General features: G+C 37.7%; 2 protein-coding genes across 2 annotated transcripts; one reads left to right on the forward strand and one right to left on the reverse strand.

The window, feature by feature from the left end:
- The first annotated feature begins 552 nt into the window (after positions 1-552).
- LOC140146561 (E3 ubiquitin-protein ligase TRIM45-like) lies at positions 553-3,024 on the forward strand. Its single transcript, XM_072168434.1, has one exon. The coding sequence runs from the start codon at positions 635-637 to the stop codon at positions 2,240-2,242; it is 1,608 nt and encodes a 535-aa protein (XP_072024535.1). The 5' UTR covers positions 553-634; the 3' UTR covers positions 2,243-3,024.
- LOC140142487 (probable leucine--tRNA ligase, mitochondrial) lies at positions 2,301-23,816 on the reverse strand. The gene is made up of 16 exons (XM_072164475.1): positions 23,726-23,816; positions 22,431-22,559; positions 20,928-21,019; positions 20,412-20,472; positions 19,553-19,693; positions 18,314-18,406; positions 17,913-18,023; positions 17,411-17,591; positions 15,384-15,619; positions 14,541-14,708; positions 10,130-10,415; positions 9,000-9,173; positions 7,606-7,788; positions 4,629-4,780; positions 3,022-3,258; positions 2,301-2,351 (listed from the first exon to the last, which is right to left on the reverse strand). The coding sequence occupies exons 2-16, from the start codon at positions 22,527-22,529 to the stop codon at positions 2,301-2,303; spliced, it is 2,265 nt and encodes a 754-aa protein (XP_072020576.1). The 5' UTR covers positions 22,530-22,559; positions 23,726-23,816.

A 23,816-nucleotide genomic window follows, 5' to 3' on the forward strand; every position in this document is an offset into this window, starting at 1 on the left:
GCAATTTCTTTCAGAAAATTGCTCCTGGTTCATGTTAATTTAACAAGGACCAGCAGCAATTGATGGCTTTACGAGAGCAAATTTGCTCCCCGCGCCCACTTATTTCAAGGCTTGGATTTAAAGAAAGCGTGAAAGGTGAAAATAAAATTTTTCAATTTTAACACACACTACACAATAACAAATGTCTGCATTTTTAAATTACACCAATTTAAAGAAAGCGTGAAAGGTGAAAAATAAAATTTTTCAATTTTAACACACACTACACAATAACAAATGTCCGTATTTTTAAATTACACAAATTTAAAGAAAGCATGAAAGGTGAAAATAAAATTTTCATAACACCCTGCACAACAACAAATGTCTATGCATTTTTAATCACATACTTAAAGAAAGCACAAAAGGGTGGAAATAAAAAATTTCAGTTTTTAAAGGGTGAAAATAAAAATTTTCAGTTTTAACATACACTGCACAATAACAAATGTCTATGTATTTTTAAATTACACAGATTTAAAGAAAGCCTAAAAGGGTGAAAATAAAATGCAGGAAGTAATGTGGTACCTGCCCTCCTTGCTGTGGTTCTGTCGGATTTTGAACACACAAAACCATACAAAATACAAGCTTCTACCTAAGCAATATGGCTCGTGCTTCTCAGTTGCCATGCCAGATGAAGGAAGATTTCAAAGATGAGTTTTTAACTTGTTCCATTTGTGCTGAGCTGTATGATAATGCTGAACATCAAGCCAAATGTCTTCCTTGTTTACATACCTACTGCAAATCTTGTTTACAAAGCATTGCTGGTAACAGGTCACAGCTTGACTGTCCAACATGTCGCAAACTGATCACCTTACCAGGAGGAACTGTGGACAACCTGCAGAATAACTTCATTGTGGAAAAGCCGTATGAAAATATCTTTAACCCAGCAGTGATTTGTGGAAATTGTGACGATGATAATCCAGCTGTGAGTTTTTGCCATGATTGTGCATCTTTCCAGTGCCAGGGCTGTATTGATAGTCATCAGAAAATGCGCTCCATGCGACATCATCAACTTGTGACTATTGAAGAACTACAAGCCAAGAAATGCAATCCCATGATACAACAGCAGCAGCATTGTACAAAACACCCAAAGCAAGATATGACTATGTATTGTGAAGAACCTGACTGCAAAGTCCCAGTTTGCGCAACATGCGGCCTTCTTGATCATCAGGGTCATAAGCTTCTCGAGTTCTCAGCAGCATTTGTAAAGATAGTCGCTGATATGCAGCTCTCCTCAAAGAGGGTAAATGAGAGAAACCAGGAATTAGCATACACAAGATTGGCAGCCGAAGGCTTGCAGCAAACTTTGACCGTTAACTTCAAAAAGAAAGAAAACAAAATGCAAGAGTTGACTCAGAAATTACATAACCAAATTGATGCTAATTACTCCAAAGTTCAAACACACTTGAAAAACCTATATGAAACGGAGATGAACAATTTGACTTCAAGTATGGAATCCATAGACTTTCTTGCTGCCCAAATGACCAGTGCCTGTGAGTTTGCTAATCAATCATGTGATATGAGCCAAAAATATCCCCGGCAGCTCATGACCTCACAAAATCAAATCATGGAACGACTGAATGAACTAGAAATAGAAAAGCTACCTGAGACTGCATCAGATAAGACTGACTTTGATTTCACTGCAAAGCATCATACAGCTTTGGCACAGATTCAAAAATCACTGCCAGATTTGTGTGATATCAGATGGAAACCTCAGGATGACCCACAGCAATGTACCATTCAGTTAGGATTTGAAAGTAGTTCTAAGCAGAAGTGTAGAGCCATTGTTAAATGTGTAGATTGCAATGGACAACAGATGACAATTGGTGGTACTAACGTAGAGGCTACGCAAGGAAGAGACACCCTGGATGTACAGGACAACAATGACGGCACCTATGCGATAGACTATGCCTCATATAAGGGCTCTCAACCAATAAATGTAAAAATAATTGGGACTAAAATGAAAGGAAGTCCATTCAATACCCTAGTTGACCCACAGCAATGTACTATTGAATTTCTCAGGAAGGGGAAAAGAGCCCTTGTTCAAACTGTAGATGTTAATGGACATAATATGACAGTTGGTAATGCTAAGGTAGACGCTACACTGCATGTACATGACAACAATGATGGTACATATAGAATTATCTATAGGGATTTCTGTGTAAAGATAAATGGGATTGAAATGAAAGGAAGTCCATTCCAAATGTAGTTAAGTAATTTTTTTACAAAAAGGGAAGGCAGCCTAACTGCTGTGTCCTACCAGGACATCAGTAAAAGTGAGACATTAAGTAAATGCGAGGATCAGAAAGGTTATATGCCTGAGAAAATATATAATAAACAAAGAAGTGAAGCTAAGGCAAACTGGCACAATAATAAAGGAGAGAAAAAAATCAGAACCGTTCGGATTCGAACCAGCGAGCACTCACATGTCATTGAGCTCACCATCACACGCCACAACACCTCATGGTAGATCTGCCGGCAAATTAAACATGTAATGATTTTATTCACTCTGAATAAAATTTACATGGCCATGGGACATTTCCGAGAGAATAAAATCATTACATGTTTAATTCGTGCATGTAGCATGTTTAATTCGTAATTCATAATTATTGATTGCTACAAATTCTAGCAAACAACAACATTTTCAGCCTGATTGACAGGTGAATGCAGTTATTTCATGGATCAAAGCGGTTAAGCCTTTCATCATAGTCTATCCATCATTCCATTTCTGGCCATTTCACCTATACTTTGACCAGCTCATAATTGGCAGGAAATTTTAAGCTTTTACCATTACGCCAAAAACTGATCGACATTAAGAATAATATAGTTGACATGTATGGTCTATATTTTTAGTGTTAAATAAAATAGGTAAAGTACAGGACTTTAATGAAAATGTCATGCCCCCAGCAGGGGCGTTTAATGAGATAAATACAGTAAGTCCTTGATAATGAATTACAAGACGCTTTGTGATGAAAAAATTTAACTTACCAAATCGAAATCTGCAGCCACTTGATTTGACACACCAGCAATTCCCTTCCACATCTCAGAGGTCACATGAGGTGCAAAGGGTGCCACCATGATGACCAATGAGCACAACGCCCTCTCATATGTTGTTGAAGATTTTATGATGTGATCCGATGCCTTGGCAAGTCGATTGGCTAACCCAATGAGGTTATTGATGACTAAGTTAAGGGTGGTATTTCTAGATTGGTAACTTTCAGTGATCTGTAGATAAATAAATGATGGCAAAGATAAATAATGAATACTTTTTGGCTGTCTAACCAACCGTGCAACTGATTTTAGATATCTAAGAACCCCGGCCTCCTAACTCAACACAAACATTGGTAACCATGAGTGTCACCAAATCTTTCAAAGACCCCATTTGCAATGATTTTTCATCAAATTTACCCCCCTTTTTCATGCAAAATCCAGGACAAAATTTGGCCAAATACAACCTCTTTTTTTGTGGATTTCAATTACTAGAATTTCAAACACCCCTTTTCAATGACACTGTAGTGAAGTACCCCTTTTATCCTAATTTCGTGGACAGTCTGAATAAAATATCAGTCCCCTATTCTGCTTTCACAGTCAAATTTCGCGGACAGTGCGAATTAAATACCGCCTATTTTCCCAATTTCGCGGTCCTCGCTACTGGCATAAAAATTACCCCTTTTCTGCGATATTTGGTAACACACATGGTTACCAACTTTTGTGTTGAGTTGGGGGCCTGGGCTAGGAGCCATGGCAGCATCAAGTGCAAGTGACCTATCTAGCTAGAAAGACACAAATCACTGGGCTGGGTGGTTCTTTGGAAGTTGAAACAGTTGTTGAAAGTTGGCCCCTCTAGCGATTACCCCAAAAGTATGGCTGTTCAACACAACATGCATCACAGTTCTCATCTAATGATATGGAAAGCAAAATAAATGCTTTCCTCACCTCTTGCTACATACCACATCATGCTGAAAACCAGTGATTTACAGTGCATTACGCACACGAATATGCCCACAGGCATCACCATACTATAGTGTGTCTCATCTCAAGTTGAGAGTAACACCATGTTGGATTTTGCAGTATTGTGCGTGCTAACCTAATCACACAAGGAGTATAAACCACAGAGGAGTAAGATAAGACAGAGCGCGTACCACTAGTCAAAGTCTCCGCTTCATCCGATAATGAGGGCCGATTGTTCCATGAAATGCGACAGGCGAGACTGCTACGCAATTACCGCGTATTTTCATGGTCTATCGCGTAATCGCGAAGCTTACGCAAGCCTTCAGCGTATCTGGCGAAACACGCAGCGCTGGCGTGATTGTTTGACACAGCACGATCAAACAATCGGCCCTCATGAATATGCGAGAACTGGTACCATACAATACACGGGGACTTTGACTAGTGGTACGCGCTCTGTCTTATCTTACTCCTCTGTGGTATAAACACACATAGAAAAATAATTTGTCCGTACGCTGTTAACACAATGTAAACATACCAATACGAATCTCCTAATGCAAAATCCAACATGGCATTACTCTCAACAAGACACTTGAGACAAGACAGGCTATAAACGCATCTCTTCAGTGTGTTTATAAATTCCTTACCATATTTATTGTCTCATTGCACTTTATCTTGATTTCATCTTCTTGTCTCTCCACATCTTCTGTTTGTTTGTTTGTGTTCCCCAGTTCATTCCTCAATTTAATAAATCTGCTGACTAGCTTCCATACATTGGGTATCCAGTCACCTTCCAGATCTGATTAAAAACAAGAAACAAGAATTACACACTAAACTAACATATAAGGGTAACTCTAAATTGTCTGTTTTGTTTGGGTCTGTCCTGTCCTATCCTGTCTTGTATTGTCCTGTCTGCCTATACCCAAAAATGTATCTGGCATAATATATTTGAAATCGATCTTATCAAAATTATCTGACACTGATGGAATCATATTCTACTCATTCCTGTTCAGCTTTGTATCAAAATTGTTATTTTTATTGTATTTTTGAGTATTATTATCTGAAAATAAATTCCAAATATCCAAATAAGCTCATTAATATTCATTTGTGAAAACCCTGCTTCAATAGGGATCAGTCTATAGGTGAAACATCAAGAGATTTTGGTACTAGACTGAAACAACACAAATTGAAGCTTAATTGAAAAGGCTTCACAGGCCTCGCCACCGCTCGCCCAAACTCAATTTCTAGCGAGCGATTTTCCACTCACCATAGAAAATAAATATCGCTCGCTGCGAATCACCCAAATTGAATCTAAATTACATTCAAGTTTTAGCACTTCCAATGTATTCAATTTATCATAATAAACTAGTTTTGATTTCTGAAAGACAGGATATCAGCAGTGCGGAAGTGTGTCATACTGATTGCTCTTTCAGACCTAGAGAGTGATTCGACCACTAGCGAGTGATTGATTACTCGCCTAGCATCAAGGTAGCGAGCGATTGACCACTCGCCTTTGAAATCTAGACAGCAAGGCCTGGCTTCAAATAAAGCATTTACGAGAGCCTAAAGGAAGGCCTCAATTACAGAGGAGGTCAACAAATCTGCCATAACTGACCATGTCTTATAATTGGAGCCAGAGATAAAAATACTACCGAATTACACACTAAACTAACATATAAGGGTAAATCTAAATTGTTTGTTTTATTTGGGTCTGTCCTGTCCTGTCTTGTATTGTCCTGTCTGCCTATACCCAAAAATGTATCTGGCATATTATTTGAAATCGATCTTATCAAAATTATCTCACACTGATGGAATCATATTCTACTCATTCCAGTTCAGCTTTGTATCAAAACTGTTATTTTTATTATTGTATTTTTGAGTATTATTATCTGAAAATAAATTCAAAATATCCAAATAAGCTCATTAATATTCATTTGTGAATACCCTGCTTCAATAGAGATCAGTCTTACATAGGTGAAACATCAAGAGATTTTGGTACTAGACTGAAAGTTCATTGAAGCTTGAAAAGGCTTCAAATAAAGCATTTACCAAAGCCTATTTTTAGGGCAACAAATCTACCATAACTGACCATGTCTTATAATTGGAGCCAAAGATAAAAATACTACCGTATTCGTTCCAATAAATGCCCATACCCCAATAAGCACCCACCCAGGGTATTTTCAATTTGCTAAAGGGTACCATTAATGTTGAAGTGACTGATAGACGTTGATACAGTGAAATAGCTTGAGGATTTGAAGTCCTGTGTAAACATGCAATACATTTGAAAAGCTACTAGATTGTCTTGGGAACCTATTATAACGTAGGTAAATTTGTCTAATAAACGGCCCTTACGGAAAAATTTGGTAAACAAGGTAAAAAAATAAGCGCCCACCCAAAATGACTTTGTGTGCTTATTGAAATGAATACGGTAGTTCAAGTCTGGTGATTGGTTAGTAGCGAGTAAAAGGAAGGATGATTCATCTGGTGCCTTCATCAGAGAAAAGGAATCGCAGAAAATGGCAAAAAATAACAGTATTTTTAGGCATGGTGCCTTCAGAAGGAAAGTTTCCTATTACTAAAACCTAATTTTTGAGACAGTTTGTATATTCGAAGATGCAAAATTAGCCACAGGGCATGCTGTTTTACTGCTGCATCCAGAAATCATCACAACAAATCGTAAACAAATTGTTTCTGAGTTTGATTGACAGGTGACATAAGATGCAAACTAGTATTTTTATATCTGGGTCCGATTATCAGACATGCCAACTTCGAAATCCAGTTTTCCATACTCAGACGACCAAAAAAACATATTTTGCACCCCAAAACCATACTTTTTGTAGAATTGTACCTTTTCTACAAATCATGTGTTGTCATCATGTCTTTCCTATTCCTCACAATAAAACTCCATTTCACAACATATTGATCATTAAATCCAGGTTTCTTCCCATCTTTGGATGCCATCATTTACGTTTTGGGTATCGCACATGAATGAAAAGTCAAACACAAACGCACACCACGAGTGCTTCATTGCATTGAACCAGCATACACGTACTCATAGCACTCGCATCTACGATGCCAAAGTACATTTTAAGACAAGCAATGCAATGTTTACAAATATCAACCAATCAAATGACAGCTACGTTACCATCCAATTCAACAGGTCACATGATGTCAATTCAGACCGGTAGTCTATTACTATTACTTTTTGAGGCATGACTTATTATTATTTTGGTAAAGATTATCGAATACCGTATTAGTTGGCATGTCTGTATTATAGAGGAAAACCACGTTATGATATGGCAGGATGCACAAATCAAATACAGGAACAGAACAGAGAGAGGAGACGCAAAGGAAGCCATCTGGATACAAAAAAGAGGGCCAACACACTCTACAGGATGAGGGAAAATCACTTTCTACTGCATATTTATGAACAACTTTTAAAGAACAAAACAGTTTGTATCTACAAAAGCTCCAACAGTATGCAGCCAAAGGTGTGCAGGAATTGGTCATTCAATTTGAGAAAGTGCTTTTGGTACAGAAGGAATACACTATCACAATACCCCCATTATGGCTAAAGCCAGAGTGATCATATTTAGTGAAAAAGATAAATTTATAGCTCCATACCTTGTTCATCCCATAGCATATCTTGTCTTGGTGGCACATTCTTCAATACTGCCATCCTAACGGCATCAGTACCATACTTTGCTAACAGTTCCTCAGGGTTGACTCCATTATGTTTGGATTTACTCATCTTCTCCCATTGGACTATCAGCTTCTCACCCGTCTCCTTGGCAACAGGTTCATCATCTGAATAATATGTCAAATAAGTGATAAGGTATTAGGCAAAAAATAGTCACTGGTCACCCTTGCATTTTTTTCTTTAATTTATACAAAAAATTTAAAAAATAATCCAGTAATATCATCAAAACCTCTGGAAGTAATTAAAATTTATTCATAACCTCATTAATATGCGAAGCCTGTGATCCAATCAAAAGAAATTGATTGCCTGACCGCGCACTTATTGCACGGGCAATAATAACGCACAATGACTCCTGGAATACACAGAGACGCGCTACAATTACTTCTGCGCGCGTCTACATGTATATGTTAAGCGTTATGGAAACACACATGCCCACGCGATACCCATCACACTTCTGTGATTGATAGCTTTAGCTGTCGACGCTTATGTCAAATTTGCCAATTTTTGCACTATGTTGGATTATATTAATAACACTAATTAAAACTGGTTAGAGTTAACAGCATTTTATGACATAAAATGCCATTTTGATTTGTTCAAAATATCAGATATGATGGTAATGAATGACAATAATAACTTTGCACCATCTATTTTGAGTTCATTGTGTGAAATCGTCTGGTTTTGTTTTGGGTCAAGGTATTTATCTGAGGGAGCGGTAGCTCTCCGATTTCATACAATGGCCTCAAAATAGATGGTGCACTGTTATTATTGTCTAATTCAAACATATCGTATTGCATTTCCAATCTCCTGTGCGACCAAACACAAACCTTGTCTTTTTTTTTGGACATAAAGAGATATTGTGACATTTACTCAACAGCAGGCCCTCACTTTTTTCCCAAATTCATATTTTTACGTGATAGTAATATATTTTGATGAACCAAAGTCCTGTGATAAGCAAGGCATGTATTTTTGCCAAATCTGTGATTTTGAAATAAATCTCAAGATCTTGATCAGCCAATCCAGTTCACTGATGCATCATGTTTTCACTTTAACACCCATGTAAGTATGGATTGTGATGAAATGGGCAATTCCAGTTGAAATCCATACACCCCCTATATGGAAAACATATGACCTTAATCTCTCCCACAGGGAGTGTGAATTGCAAATGGGGTTACATAAATGCATGACTCCATTTGAAACCTACACCCCCACCATTTGGGAGATTTACCAATTACATGACAAAGAATTTATGCAATTTCTGCTATTTTTTATAGCAAAGAAAATACCAAAAATGTCAAATATTTTACTAATATCAACCAACCTGAAAAATCCACTTGATGTGGTGCTAGATACTGCCCTGTACTTGCGACCTTGTAACTTTGACCTTTGACCAAACCCTGGACCAACAGTCTCTTAAACGGCTCCTTGTGTGACACCATCTTCTGATCATGAATGAAATGGTTGAAGAATCGGGCGTATAAGAGATGCAGAAGTGCTGAAAACAAAATAATGTCAAGTTATCTTTTTATTCATGAATTTACATCAACTTTTTGTTTCTTTTATTCAAGTTATAAATAGAGAGAGCGGCCTATCTGCTGGGTCCTAGCAGGACATCAGTCAATGAGATATTAAATATTAAATGCGAGGATCCAGAGGATACATGCCTGAGAAAATATATAATAAATAAAGAAATGGAGCACAGACAAACTGGCATTATAATAAAGGAGAGAAAAAATCAGAACCATTCGGATTCGAACCAGCGCGTACTGATGATTACATGTCGTTCAGCTCACCACCACACGCCACAACAGCTCATGGCGGATCTGCCGGCGAATTAAACATGTAATGATTTTATTCTCTTGTAAATGTCTCACGGCCAATGTAAATTAATTATAAATAGAGAGGGCGGCCTATCTGCTGTGTCCTAGCAGGACATCAGTCAATATGAGACATTAAATATTAAATGCGAGGATCCATTCAACTTTATTCAAGTTGTATTACTTTATTTACTTATGATGAAAAGTTGTTAGTCTATTCTCTCAGCTTATATCAAGTGCAAACACTCAATTTATGTAATTTTGGTGAGGATTCTGTAATAACACAATTCTGGTTGACTTTTCTGCTGTTAATTTGATGTGTCTTAACTCAACTTACATTTTGGTTGGGAACTAAGAGCTGGCATGATTTTTTTCTGGCAAAACAGGGGCAATTTTGGGGCTAATGACCTAAAATGGGGCCAAAATATACGTTATGGAGCTATGGATATTCCAAATGTTCCTAAATTGTGGCTAAAGAGCTGAAATTTTGGGAGTCTTAATCAAATGGGACTAAAGAACTGCAGCATGATCCCTAATTGGTGGTCTTCGGAACTGTCAGGGAGCCTGAAAAAAAGACCCTTGACCACTGCACATCCACCTATCACCCATAGCCCATTGCATAGTGACAACCTACCATGTTCCTGTCCTCCAACATACATATCAACTGGCATCAAGCTATCTGCCTTATCCTTAACAAATGGCTCCGTCTCATTATGCGGATCCGTATACCTCAAGAAATACCACGCAGAGTCAACAAATGTATCCATAGTGTCGGTTTCTCTTTTAGCGTCTCCGCCACATTGAGGACATTTGACGTTTAGCCAGTCTGTAGCTTGTAAGAGAGGAGATATTCCTTTGCCTGAGACTGATTTTAGTTTTGGCAGAATAACTGGTAGATCAGATTCTGGTACTGGAACAGCCTGTGAAGATGTATAAGTTGTGTTATGTTAGGGTAAAGCTATGTGCCTCACAGATCCAGTAGACGTAAAGACATTTAAACAAAACTTATATATGCCATGCATATTTATAATCATTTTAGTTTAACAAAAGCAACCATCGTATCATGCAATGTTCCAAAAAAAAAGGTTTGTCTCAAAGGTCACGAGAAATTTAAAAACAAATGCGAAATGCAATTTTTTTTTTTTTTTTTATTCCCGACTTTTTTCATGGTATTTTGAGAAAAAAGTCTGATTTTCGCCGATTTTTTCTGGAAAAAACTATAAAAAATTTTTTTTTTTTTTTAAATAAAAAAAATTTCCGCATTTGTTTTTTTTCAAAAATCGTGGGATTTTACAAACGTGCGCGCAAGCTTTGAGATGAACCTTTTTTTTTTTGGCCTAAGTAGTGCTGAATGTTAGTTTTGCAGTCTGACAATCCTCAGCAAAAACTTAAATCTTAAACACAGAATCGGAGTCTTAAACACAGATTCACTTTCTATTGAGGTAAAAATGCTGGAATACTCCGGTTTAGGGATTAGAAATGCCCTGCCGTCCTCCGGCATTTGCCAGCTACTACCAACTGATCTTCTTCCGATATTTCTCTGGAAATTATCCTTCAAGAAGTAGGATAATGCCGAAGAAAAAGCTGGTTAACACTAATAGAAACTGATCAAAAGGGTTCTGCATCAGTGTGTATCACGGTGAATACACAATGTATGGCCCATATACCACATATTTGACATGATCAAGGGGAATGAGTCACATGTCGACTACTGGTCGAAAATGAGTTTAACACATGTTTCTAAAGAGGACATTTAGAGTTTACAGAAACTGAAAACCCCATGTTGATACGACTCTTCTTTGCGAAGTTACATCAATTTATCAATCGCTAAAAACAATATAAAACTAGAGTCAACAGACGCTGATACAAGCCGCAATTTGACCCCTATAACTTGACCCCTGGGTTACGGATGGGGTCAACTGCTCTTGCATTGTGCTTAGGAGGTCATAAGAAATATTCCTGGTGAATTTCAGCTTAATCGAACTTATACATGGATTTTGATTTTTGAAAATTTTGATTGACCTTTTGACCCCCTTAATGACCTTTGACCTCAATGAAAAAAAAAAACCTTGTTTACACCGACAAAATGCATTGTTCCAATTTTAATTAAAAAATTCTAACATGTTTAGTTCTTGAGATAAAAATTCTTAAAGTTATTCAGCTAAAAACAGGAAGTGACCCCTTAATGACCTTTGACCCCCAAAATAAAAATACCATGCATACATCAGGGAACACTGATTCATGTATGATGGTTATATTACTCTGGTCTGTTTACATTTTGAGATAAATTTTTTTGAATATTTCGGTTTTTGACCGAAGTAACCCCTTAATGACCTTTGACCCCAAAACTGTAGGCATCCTAAAGACCCTGGCTAGTAGCGATGCATGTGTGCTAAAGGCGACTCTCTGCTATATAATTTGTAAAGACAGTGATTTTTTGAATATTTTTAGCTTTCAGACCGGAAATGACCCCCTTAATGACCTTTGACCTCAACTCTTTTTAGCAAGGTATAAGCACTGCTACATGTTGATTCATATGCATGAGTCACATGATCATTGCATGTAATTTGTGGAAGGAGTAGCATTTTTGTGAAATCACATTTTTGACCATTATAGCTAGGTCAAAGGTCACAGCGAGGTCAAAGTCAAATGGAAGGTTTGGCCTAGCCCAATGGTCATTTGGGTCAACTTTGGTTGAAATCTGTCAATCCTTGCATGGAGCTACATGCAGTTGATTGCGGTTGCCAGAAGAAAGAAAGAAACTAGAGTCAACAGACGCTGAATACAAGCCGCAATTTGACCCCTATAACTTGACCCCTGGGTTACGGATGGGGTCAACTGCTCTTGCACTGTGCTTAGGATGTCATAAGAAATATTCCTGGTGAATTTCAGCTTAATCGAACTTATACATGGATTTTGATTTTTGAAAATTTTGATTGACCTTTTGACCCCTTTAATGACCTTTGACCTCAATGTAAAAAAAAACCTTATGTACACCGACAAAATGCATTGTTCCAATTTTAATTAAAAATTCTAACATGTTCAGTTCTTGAGATAAAAATTCTTGAAGTTATTCAGCTAAAAACAGGAAGTGACCCCTTAATGACCTTTGACCCCCAAAATAAAAATACCATGCATACATCAGGGAACACTAATTCATGTATGTTGGTTATATTATTCTGGTCTGTTTACATTTTGAGATAAAATTTTTTGAACATTTTTGGTTTTTGACCGGAAGTAACCCCTTAATGACCTTTGACCCCAAACCTGTAGGCATCCTAAAGACCCTGGCTAGTAGCAATGCATGTGTGCTAATGGCGACTCTCTGCTATATATTTTGTAAAGACAGTGATTTTTTGAATATTTTTAGCTTTCAGACCGGAAATGACCCCCTTAATGACCTTTGACCTCAATTCTTTTTAGGAAGTTTTAAGCACTGCCACATGTTGATTCATATGCATGAGTCACATGATCATTGCATGAAATTTGTGGAAGGAGTAGCATTTTTGTGAAATCACACTTTTGACCATTATAGCTAGGTCAAAGGTCACAGCAAGGTCAAAGTCAAATGGAAGGTTTGGCCTAGTCCAGTGGTCATTTGGCTCAAGTATGGTTGAAATCTGTCGAAGCATAAGAGAGCTCGGGCGAAAAACGTGGCAATTCACGCAAAATGTCACGAGGTTGCCAGAAGAAGAAAGAAAGAAGAAGAATTGAGAAGAGACAGAACAAGCCGACATCCGTCGTCGGCTTGTAACTAGAGTCAACAGACGCTGAATACAAGCCGCAATTTGACCCCTATAACTTGACCCCTGGGTTACGGATGGGGTCAACTGCTCTTGCACTGTGCTTAGGATGTCATAAGAAATATTCCTGGTGAATTTCAGCTTAATCGGAACTTATACATGGATTTTGATTTTTTGAAAATTTTTGATTGACCTTTTGACCCCTTTATTGACCTTTGACCTCAATGTAAAAAAAAACCTTATGTACACCGACAAAATGCATTGTTCCAATTTTAATTAAAAAATTCTAACATGTTCAGTTCTTGAGATAAAAATTCTTGAAGTTATTCAGCTAAAAACAGGAAGTGACCCTTAATGACCTTTTGACCCCAAAATAAAAAATACCATGCATACATCAGGGAACACTAATTCATGTATGTTGGTTATATTATTCTGGTCTGTTTACATTTTGAGATAAAAATTTTTGAACATTTTTGGTTTTTGACCGGAAGTAACCCCTTAATGACCTTTGACCCCAAACCTGTAGGCATCCTAAAGACCCTGGCTAGTAGCAATGCATGTGTGCTAATGGCGACTCTCTGCTATATATTTTGTAAAGACAGTGATTTTTTGAATATTTTTAGCTTTCAGACCGGAAATGACCCCCTTAATGACCTTTGACCTCAATTCTTTTTAGGAAGTTAAAAGCACTGCCACATGTTGATTCATATGCATGAGTCACATGATCATTGCATGAAATTTGTGGAAGGAGTAGCATTTTTTGTGAAATCACATTTTTGACCATTATAGCTAGGTCAAAGGTCACAGCGAGGTCAAAGTCAAATGGAAGGTTTGGCCTAGCCCAGTGGTCATTTGGGTCAACTTTGGTTGAAATCTGTCAATCCTTTGCGAAGCTAGATGCAGTTGATTGGTTGCCAGAAGAAAGAAAGAAGAAGAAGAAAGAAGAAAGAATTGAGAAGAGACAGAACAAGCCGACATCCGTCGTCGGCTTGTAAGAAGAAAGAAGAAAGAATTGAGAAGAGACAGAACAAGCCGACATCCGTCGTCGGCTTGTAACAAAAGAAATTTATAATTTTCTCTACCTATATCTCAAAATTAATATTAGCGACATCTGACTCATCTCCCTTGATCTTGTCACATATAAGTTTGCTCCTCTAATTATGTAAGTGATCAAGAGGTCTGCAGTGTCAAGCATTTCCTTGGTATTTTATCAAAGTAGAAAACACTTTCAGAGGCTATTTTCCAGTTTCGTTCTCATCTGGAATAACACTGTATAACCAATAGCAAAACGATGATACTTACTTTACATTTCTCGCAATGAATGATGGGTAAGGGAGTTCCCCAATAGCGTTGCCTGGATACCAGCCAATCATGTTGCCTAGGACTAGTCCATGCTTCACCTAGTGAGTTGTTATCTTTCACATAGTCTAATACAGCTACTCTGCCTTTGTTCCTTGCTAACCCTGAAAACTGGTGAAAAAATACAGCACATAAAGAGCTGAGAAGCAAAAACCGATAACACCATTTTGAAACTTTTTTAGTTTAAAGGGTCATTTCGTGATCCATAGCTCACTTTTCTCAAAAAATGTTTAGATTTTAATACTGCTGAAAACCTCTGGCTACATATTGTTTATGTGCAAACAATTTCTTGCAGATTCATTTGTTTAGCAAAAATATCATCAAAATTTGTATTTGTGTTCTGTTAAAACCAGTTTGCTTCACTTCACCCAGGTGTAAATGGGTACCGGCTTAAAGTGGGAAGGAAGACTCATTCTATTTGCAGGAGGAGCAGAGGACACCCCACAGCAACATTATACATGAATGAGTCTGGCATCAAGGAAAGAGAGATGGGCACTCCGCATGAATTGTTACCTTATATTGACAGCATTAGTTTTTCACACAGGACATGTAATATGAACACTTGACGTCATTGGTTTTTGGGCAGGTACAGTACACCGACCTTAGTGTTAAACATCATAAGAAATGTCTTGTCCCTGAATTTAACATTTGTTTTTTAAATTTCCATGACATCAATCAAATTCCATGATTTTACCAACTTTCAAATCAATCCCTATAAACTGTGCTAGCTCCTTGGTAAATCCAACTGAATCATGGGAAAGCTTTAATCATCTGTTTTTAGCTTACCTGTTTAGAGTTGATAAGAACATCACTATCTAAATCCTCCTCTCCTACAAGTACTGGAACAAAATCAATCCCATGATGCACTGCAAACTCAGCTAGCTCCTTGCTGGCTGATGGAATACCAAGCCGGCACTCTATGTGGGTTTCATCTTCGTTGAAAATAGATGGACTATTGGATACATAGATGGGTAGAAGCTGGTTGGTGAGTGGGTGCACAGCACATATGCCTAGATCAATATCTATAAGAAAAATATTAAATATGAAATATTTTATCATTATCAAGGCCTAGATGATTTAGTTTGCACATGGTGTAGGGGGAATGGCAAATTGATTGGATTGCACAGAAAAACAATAGTGATTTAGATGTGGTTAGTATATTACTAATTACCATCATATGAATCAACGATCAATTAGAGGTTAATAACTGCGCATCGGTTATTTGGAGGCATTGTGAAAAATCTAAACATTTTGCCTTTGAACCGAGGAATATCCCGAGGGCGAGCCCGAGGGATATTCCGAGGTCCAAAGCAAAATGTTTAGATTTTTCACAATGCCCGATATATTACCGATGCAAAGTTATTAACCTCATTCATAACCGCTCACTTTAATCTCTTCACCTTACAAAATAACACAAAATTTTGCTCAAAAGTTGATAAAAATAGATGATTTTTACATCTTCCCTTGCCAAAAATCGATCAGGCTAAAACAGAACGACCAATAACAAAAGTGCGTATCACAATCTGTGCAAATATGGTAGCGCGCCAATCCAAATACGCAGCCAGCGCTGCAAGAGTTTGTTGGACGCACAATACCAGCGCCGCAGAAGTCAATTGTGTGCGACATTGGAACAATTACGCATTTTGCGCGTCAATTGTGAGATATTAATGACCTCGATTTGCGCTTAAGCTTTTACGCAAATAATAAAATATGATTGGATCGCACGCATCGCGTTTATTCATGAGGTTATGAATAAATATTTGTGACCTGCTCTCACAAAATGAGCATAAAATTTGCAAAATAACTTCCTGAGAAATTCCAGAAATCCTTATTTTATACCCTTTAAAATCATGCCAAACATGTTTGGATGGCTCCTTGCTTTGGTCTTCAAAAGCAATATCTCCTCCAGAATTTTATTTGTTTGCTATTAAATTTTGTCATGTTTAATGGACTGTATCTTCTATAGGACCCTGGTGACTTTATGCTCATTTTGTTGGAACAAGTCACGCAAGAAAGGATTCTATATTAAGATTTCACACCAAAAATAGAAATGTGGTCAAGTACTTAGGGCCAGACTCCATTAGCACAATTTTAAAAACACCATCAAAATTTTGGTATTCATTAAAAATCAAGCATAAAAACAACACACTGTGTAAATTGACAATGTCAAAGCAATCTAATAAAGACTAAGTCTGATATGAAGATATATAAGTGTATACATATACTTTTATTATCACACAAGTGAGGCCATCAAATTTGGAAACCATGGTTAACGTATGAATGTGAGCAGACAATGCTATGGAGGCTATCCACACAGGACAAGTTATTTGCAATGTTTTCATTCTGCAATTATTGTCCATTTTACTATGTAAGCCATACCATATATCAGCTCTAGTGTGGGTGTGGATATCAGCTCGTAATCGGCAGGAATTGTTGGGCTTTTATCACTACGCCGAAAAGTAGACCCACATTAAAAGTGTCATAGTTGACTTGTCTGGTCTCTATTGTGCTTGTTAAAGAAAATAAACAACGTATTGGACTTAAATGAACAATTTGAGATGCTTCTGGCAAGATGTCACAAGACAATTCTCGAAATTAAATATATAAATATTAATCCGCGATGCTATAAGGCCTTCCGATTACGAGCTGATCAAAGTGTACCTTGTGTAGTCTTATCCAGCATTTTTATCCTATTCCTAACTTCTTCACTGAGACATTGCATGAATTCTGTCTTTGATAATAGAGTGTGGTATGGAGCCAGTACTATGTATGCTGCACCATATATCAGCTCTGGTGTGGGTGTGTGCACCTACCTTGTGTAGTCTCATCAAATTTTTGTATCCTATTCCTAACTTCTTCACTGAGACATTGCATGAATTCTGTCTTTGATAATAGAGTGTGGTATGGAGCCAATACTATGTATGCTGCACCATATATCAGCTCTGGTGTAGGTGTGTGAATGGGTAGTATGAAGCTGCTGTCGCCAAGGTTTATCTGAAAGAAATGTATACAAAAACAGGGTAATAAATATAGGTTTTGATATTGTATTTGGTAAAATGGTTTTTTTAAGTTTCGTCATTATCAGCTTAATTATTTTTTTCTGAGAAAAGTACGGAAAGAGGTACTCAAATATGTTGTCCATAGATATGGGTAGTGAGCATCACCATTCCATTAATTTTTTCAGCCTATTTTACAAATAACACTATTACAACTGGATTTATGGTTCCCCCAACAATGACACATTTCTTTGGGCTATTTCTCAAAAATTCCTTTTGTGATGTACAGCTTATCTTTCTTGAATGCATTACCAATTACCTGCAATTTGAAGTTGAAGGTACACCCATCACAGTCCCCTATCCATGCAGCCTGCATCGTCTTAACCCCACTTGGCCAATCTGGTAGATCCTCTAGACTCTCCACCAAGGCCTACAAAACAACAGGAACAAATAAACAAACATATTATTGTAATGCCAATCCATCAATGATCTAATCCGATAAACTAAGAGAACTACCGAATCTGTTAGCATATGACGGATGAACAGGTTGCTGTAAAGGAAGATTAAATAGTTTTTTAAGTACCACAAACAAAGAAAAGTGAATAGAGGTTAATTGTTGGCAATTGTATGGTTATATGTTCGAGCGATCTTCTCTGGTACAAATCCAGAACCTGCCTCTTGTTCCCAACAAAGTTTGCCATTGCTACTGTTATCATTTACCTTATTATAATGTTGCTGCTTCAGAAACCATTGCTTCAGCAGTCTCTTCTCTACTTTGGCCCCAGACCTCCAGGAACAACCATTCTCATCAACCTGAGAAATGTGCACAAATATAATATTTCAGCATTATTGTTTCAATTAATACAAACAAAATGCTTGTGAAAGGAAAAGTACACTGAATATGATATGAAACCAGAAAACAATTAGTTTTATTCCACTGCCCCTTCTGCAGCATTCTACACCTTGAAAGGAAGATGTAAGAACTGAACAGTTTCATCTCTAGTATTGGCTTAAGGTAATACACAATTTTAAAGTGTTGCGATTTGGTAGTTCACAACATCTTGCGAATGGTAGTGAGTTTCGACAAAAATTGCATTGCTCATTTCCTTGCGAGCGTGTAGAAGAATTAAAATATCACAGAAATGCTTTTATAGGTCCTGTGGTTCTTGAGTTATGTTGTAAAGAGGGCTAAAACAACAACACTTTTGTAAAATGTACATAACTCATTAACAACAATAAATTAAGCAAGTTTTCAAAGTATATGATTTGTAGAATGAACTTTTGCAAAACATCAAAGTGTTATTTTTCACTAATATATTGATTTAGACAATAACAATCGATTTTTTGGCTGCTTCGACCAACAATACCCTGTCTACCCTTAATTGGTTATCAGAAAATGATTAGGTAATCAAATCCAGTACAGACCACTTGACATCATTGTTTATCAACAAAGGCGAGGGACTGGTCTATCGATATGCTTCAACGAACCTCTACACAGTTCAATGGCTTTCTTGTACTATATTAAATGTGGTGGGCAATTTAAAATGCGTATGCACACTGCAGGGCAAAGAACAATGGAAATTGTCATAATTTGCGCGCATACTGCCGGGCAATGACGTCTCATGTCAAGTGGTCTATAGCTTTTGCCATCTTGGATGATGGCTTTCACAAAAGTGACTTGGTTCACTGCTTTTCCTGCGGGGGCAAACACCATGAACCTAGGACATCGGCAGTTACACTCTAGATCCCGTATATGATTCACTGCTTACACCATTGCACCCCTGGTGATGAGGCTATACAGCCTGTTTCTGCAGAAGAAGCTGTGAACCAGGTCACCTTTGATAAAGTCTTCATCCAAGATGATGAAAGCTAAAGATGTGAGTAAATTTATACTGGATTTGTTTACCTAATCATTTTCTAATAACAAAAAATGACTGGGTCCACCAAAATAATACTCACCTGTTCATTGGCCAGGACAGTCTGGTCCACAGGATCCCAGTTGACTAGAGCTTCTTTTTGATATGCTAAACCTGCTTTAAACATCTTAACAAAAAGGTACTGGGTCCATCGATAATAGTCTGGGCTACATGTTGTCACTTCCTAAAGAAAAACACATCAAAAATAATAATAATAATAATTCAACAAAAATATGTGTACAGCCATATCAAAACAATGCACATGGCGGGTGCTACATGTGGCTTATTTCACATAATAGCTGAGAATAAATACCAGACTCATCTCAAGTGCATGTCACTTCAAATCATCCCAAGTCACATGGTTTAGGAATACAGAGAACATTCCTTAACCATGTGACTTGGGGATGATTTGAAGTGACCTCCACTTGAGATGAGTCTGGTATTTATTTCTAGCTATGTGAGATAAGACAAAATGTAGCAGCCGACAAGTGCATCGTTTTGATATGGATGTACACATATGTCATATCATCACCATAAAATGTGTAACACATGGGGTACCTCAACTGTCTGGGTTGAAGACTGAGAAAACTATGTGGGAAAAATGGCGGACTTTGCAACAGAATTCTTGTTGTATAAAGACTGCACAGTTGTTTTCAAATTCACCTTTTGACCGAGTTTGTTATTGAAAATAAATTTTTAGAACTTCCGATTGTGATCTTGTCACAACGGAGCATAGAACAGGGCAGTACATCCTGAGCTTTCAATCCTAGCAGGATCTTTATCAATGCCACTTTGCCCTTCTGAAATCTTACTAAACAGGCTATTTTTGTGGATAAGTAGGTTCCAACAGCTGGCTTTTTAACTTAATAAATCAGTTTCTTACAATTCCAAGTTGCACTCACCCTTTCCCAGTTGAAGCACATACTGAGATCCTTCAGCTGCTTCCTCATGTAGTCAATATTGCTGCAAATAATTACAAAATCAAGTATCTGTGTAAATGTTTTTAGACCAGCTAGGCTCCTTACAGACATGACATCCCAACATTGCATCCTTGGGGGCTGTGAAGGGGTAACTGTGGACCTTTTCTAAGCCAATTTTGGTACATGGATGGGTCATTTTTTTGCAAAATTATCCTAATTTTGCCCCTAACTGTAGCCAAAATTTTGGGAAAAGTATTAGAAAATTAAATTTACAATATATATGTTTGGTCAAAATTTTGGACTTTTGGTATAGCGATGAGGCCAAATTTCTTGGAAAATTGGTATATGGATGGTATGTTGGTATATGGATGGGTCCACTTTCAAATTCTTAGTGGCACATCCCTACCAAAACAAAACTTGAGTACCCTCCTCCCAGGCCTAATTCCGATCTAATCTTGTGGGTAAACCACAGGTTTTCTCAAGCTTTGATTGTTTTACCTGTATGTCCATTCATCAGCTTGTAGACCTCTTTCAATAGCAGCATTTTCTGCAGGCAGACCAAAGGCATCCCATCCTATGGGGTGTAATACCTGAATAACAGGAGAAATGGGATGTTCCAGTTAAAATCCATACACCCCCTATGGAAGACATTACCTTAATCTCCCACACCAGGGGCATAGATTTTAAATGAAGCCACCCATTTAAGTAACCCCATTTGTAATTCACACTCCCTAAGGTTATGTCTTCCATAGGGGGTGCTTGCACGAATTTAAAGTGAAATATGACAAACTTTTACAAATGCACCAAATTTCATATACTGGTATCAACTTTGTCAATTTAGAGTGTTTGAAAGCAAATTTGGTATCAAATTGGAGATAACAAGATTCTGCACATGACTTTATCAATCAAATTGTCATAACAAGATCAGATTGTGGTGTAGGACGGGTTACATAAGTACAGACTTCTTTTTGTGTTGTGTTTATATCAATACACAGAATTGCACTACAAAACTACCTGTTTGCCATTGATTGTACCAACCCAAAATCTCCAGGGTTACAGGTTGATAGTCTGAATGGTTGTTAGTCCCAAAACTTAATCAAAGTATTATAAATCCTAATCATTACCGTAACCCTAAACTTCACCCTAACCCTAACCTATAATAACCTAAGCTCTAATCCTAACCTTTACCTAATCTTTAACCCTAAACCTAACCCTGTCTTTAATCCTAACTCTGACCCTAACCATAGCCTAACCTTAACACTAACCCTAATGCCAAGCCCTACCCTAACATCAACCCTAATCCCAACCTAAAATATCCTAAACCCTAGGGAGGGCGAGTTAGCGCAGCGGTAATTCCCTCGCTTTGCACCACTGAGGTCCCGGGTTCAAGCCCGGCGCTGCCCAAGGACTCATGTGCACTTGGTTTATCCCGATTCCATGCTCGCTCTCGCAGGTTTTCTCCGGGATCTCCGGTTTCCTCCTGTATCGCACAAATCGGTGATTAGTTGTTTGGTTATCAAAAACTTCCTTCACCCAATGGAATTTGGGGAGCTGCACAGATAATTGGTGGATGTTACAATCTAAATGCGGATAGGTGTGCGCCGCTCGCAGCAACCTAGTTGATGCGATCTGATTGTGATGATTCACCATTGCAGCGAAATTACAGCGCTTTGAGTCCTCTAAGATCTGGAGAAAGGCGCTTTATAAATCCAATTTTTTTTTTTTTTTAAATTTATTTAACTTGAACCATTTTCGGACTAATGACCCTTCAGATCAACTAATGGACTGTTCCCAATTACTCTGTAGTGTGTCTCATCTCAAAAAAAAGCAACACCATGTTGGATTTCGCAGTGGCATATTCAAATCATGCCCACATATACACACTAGTTGAAGGGCGATTTGTCTGTACGCTGGAAATGCAAATGCATAAACGCACTGGTTCAAATCTGCCAACAAGGCGTTGCTCTCAACTTGAGATAAGATGCACTATACCCAACTCACCTGTTTGCCATTCATACGATGGAAGTGCGCCACCGCATCACTGATTGTATACACCCTCACATGGCCCATGTGTAGTTTCCCAGATGGATACGGAAACATGGAAAGTACATAATATTTCTCTTTGTTGTCCTGTTATAGGGTAAAAGGTAAAATATGTTTCAACAACTCTTCCTATACCTTTGTACAGGAGCCAACCGTTGTTAAACCGTGATGAATCCACACTTTTACTGTAGCGTATACGCGAACGCGAGCGAGACTACGAGTTACGCGAGAGCGCCGTAAAATTCGTCATGCCTGGAACCTTTGTGCGCATGTTGAATTCAGTATTTTTCAAGTAGCGGCTAAACATTGCCGCTTTATTCTGTAGTTTTATTGCTGATATCAAAAGAGAAATCATCGAAGTTTTTGTAAGGCTGAGTGGCAATGATTAACTGACATTCCTCGTAAAAATAATCGTGAATTATACGATATTTAGCTTCTTTTCGTTGTTGAAAGGATTTAATCATAGTTTCATCATTGTTCATCACCGTTTAACAACTTCGCGTTCGGCGCGTCTGCGTGGTTTACTTCGCAAGCTGCCCTCGCGAAGTAAACCACGCAGACGACGCGGCCGCATCGTTGTTAAACGGTGATGAACAACGGTGAAACATGATTGAATCCCTAAATTAACCCTCTACACTGCAGATGACAAGTTTCCCTTTTTTTTAAATTTTTGGAATCAGCATGAAAAATGCATTAAAATGAGTACAAACAAGCCTAGTATTTGTTCAGTGATTCTTAAGATAGCTTTTGATATTTATTTTCAAGGCTATGGCTAGCAGATCCGGTGCTTGCAAAATATGTTTATTTCTTGACTATCAACAAATTTTTAGCCAGTCTATTCTCAAAATGAAAACCAAGGGAGAACCTGTACAAAGTAATGAGATTGTCATTTGATGAAGTGAGGCGATGAATCATGCTGCAAAGGATTCTGGGAAGGGTAAGTTATCTTCTCTGGTCAAGCACCACTGATTAAGATAACTGGACTGTGGTATTATGATGCTTAATTGGGCTATTTCATTTGAAATCTATACTCCCCCTGTGGAAGATTAGCTAAAGTCTTCCACAGAGGGAGTATGGGTTTCAAATAGAATAGACAATTGGGTACCTTTACTCAAATTGTGGAACACATACACATGTACATTGTAGGTAAAGCCATATACAGGGGGAGTATATGGGTTTCAATATGATTAACTCTCTCCCTCTGTGGAAGACTTTTCTTCCACATGTTGAATGCTATCCTATTGTTTTCCTACCTGTGGTTTATAAGCCAGACTCTCATTATATTTATGTATTTTCTCTTTCCAGTAAGATTCCACCTCCTGCCTGGTTGATGCATTGTATTCT

The sequence above is a fragment of the Amphiura filiformis genome, chromosome 2, assembly GCF_039555335.1.
Source record: "Amphiura filiformis chromosome 2, Afil_fr2py, whole genome shotgun sequence".
Classification (NCBI taxonomy): Eukaryota; Metazoa; Echinodermata; class Ophiuroidea; order Amphilepidida; family Amphiuridae; genus Amphiura; species Amphiura filiformis.

What these genes read in the sequence shown, in the direction of transcription:
- LOC140146561 (XM_072168434.1), top strand. Translation starts at nt 635, where the DNA reads ATGGCTCGTGCTTCTCAGTTGCCATGCCAGATGAAGGAAGATTTCAAA.
- LOC140142487 (XM_072164475.1), bottom strand. Translation starts at nt 22,529, where the DNA reads ATGTTTCCGTATCCATCTGGGAAACTACACATGGGCCATGTGAGGGTG. An exon ending in TGTGCTTCAACTGGGAAAGG is followed by an intron (nt 19,694 to 20,411) that starts GTGAGTGCAACT and finishes GTTTTTCTTTAG; the next exon opens with GAAGTGACAACATGTAGCCC. An exon ending in AGCAGCAACATTATAATAAG is followed by an intron (nt 18,024 to 18,313) that starts GTAAATGATAAC and finishes GTTGTTTTGTAG; the next exon opens with GCCTTGGTGGAGAGTCTAGA.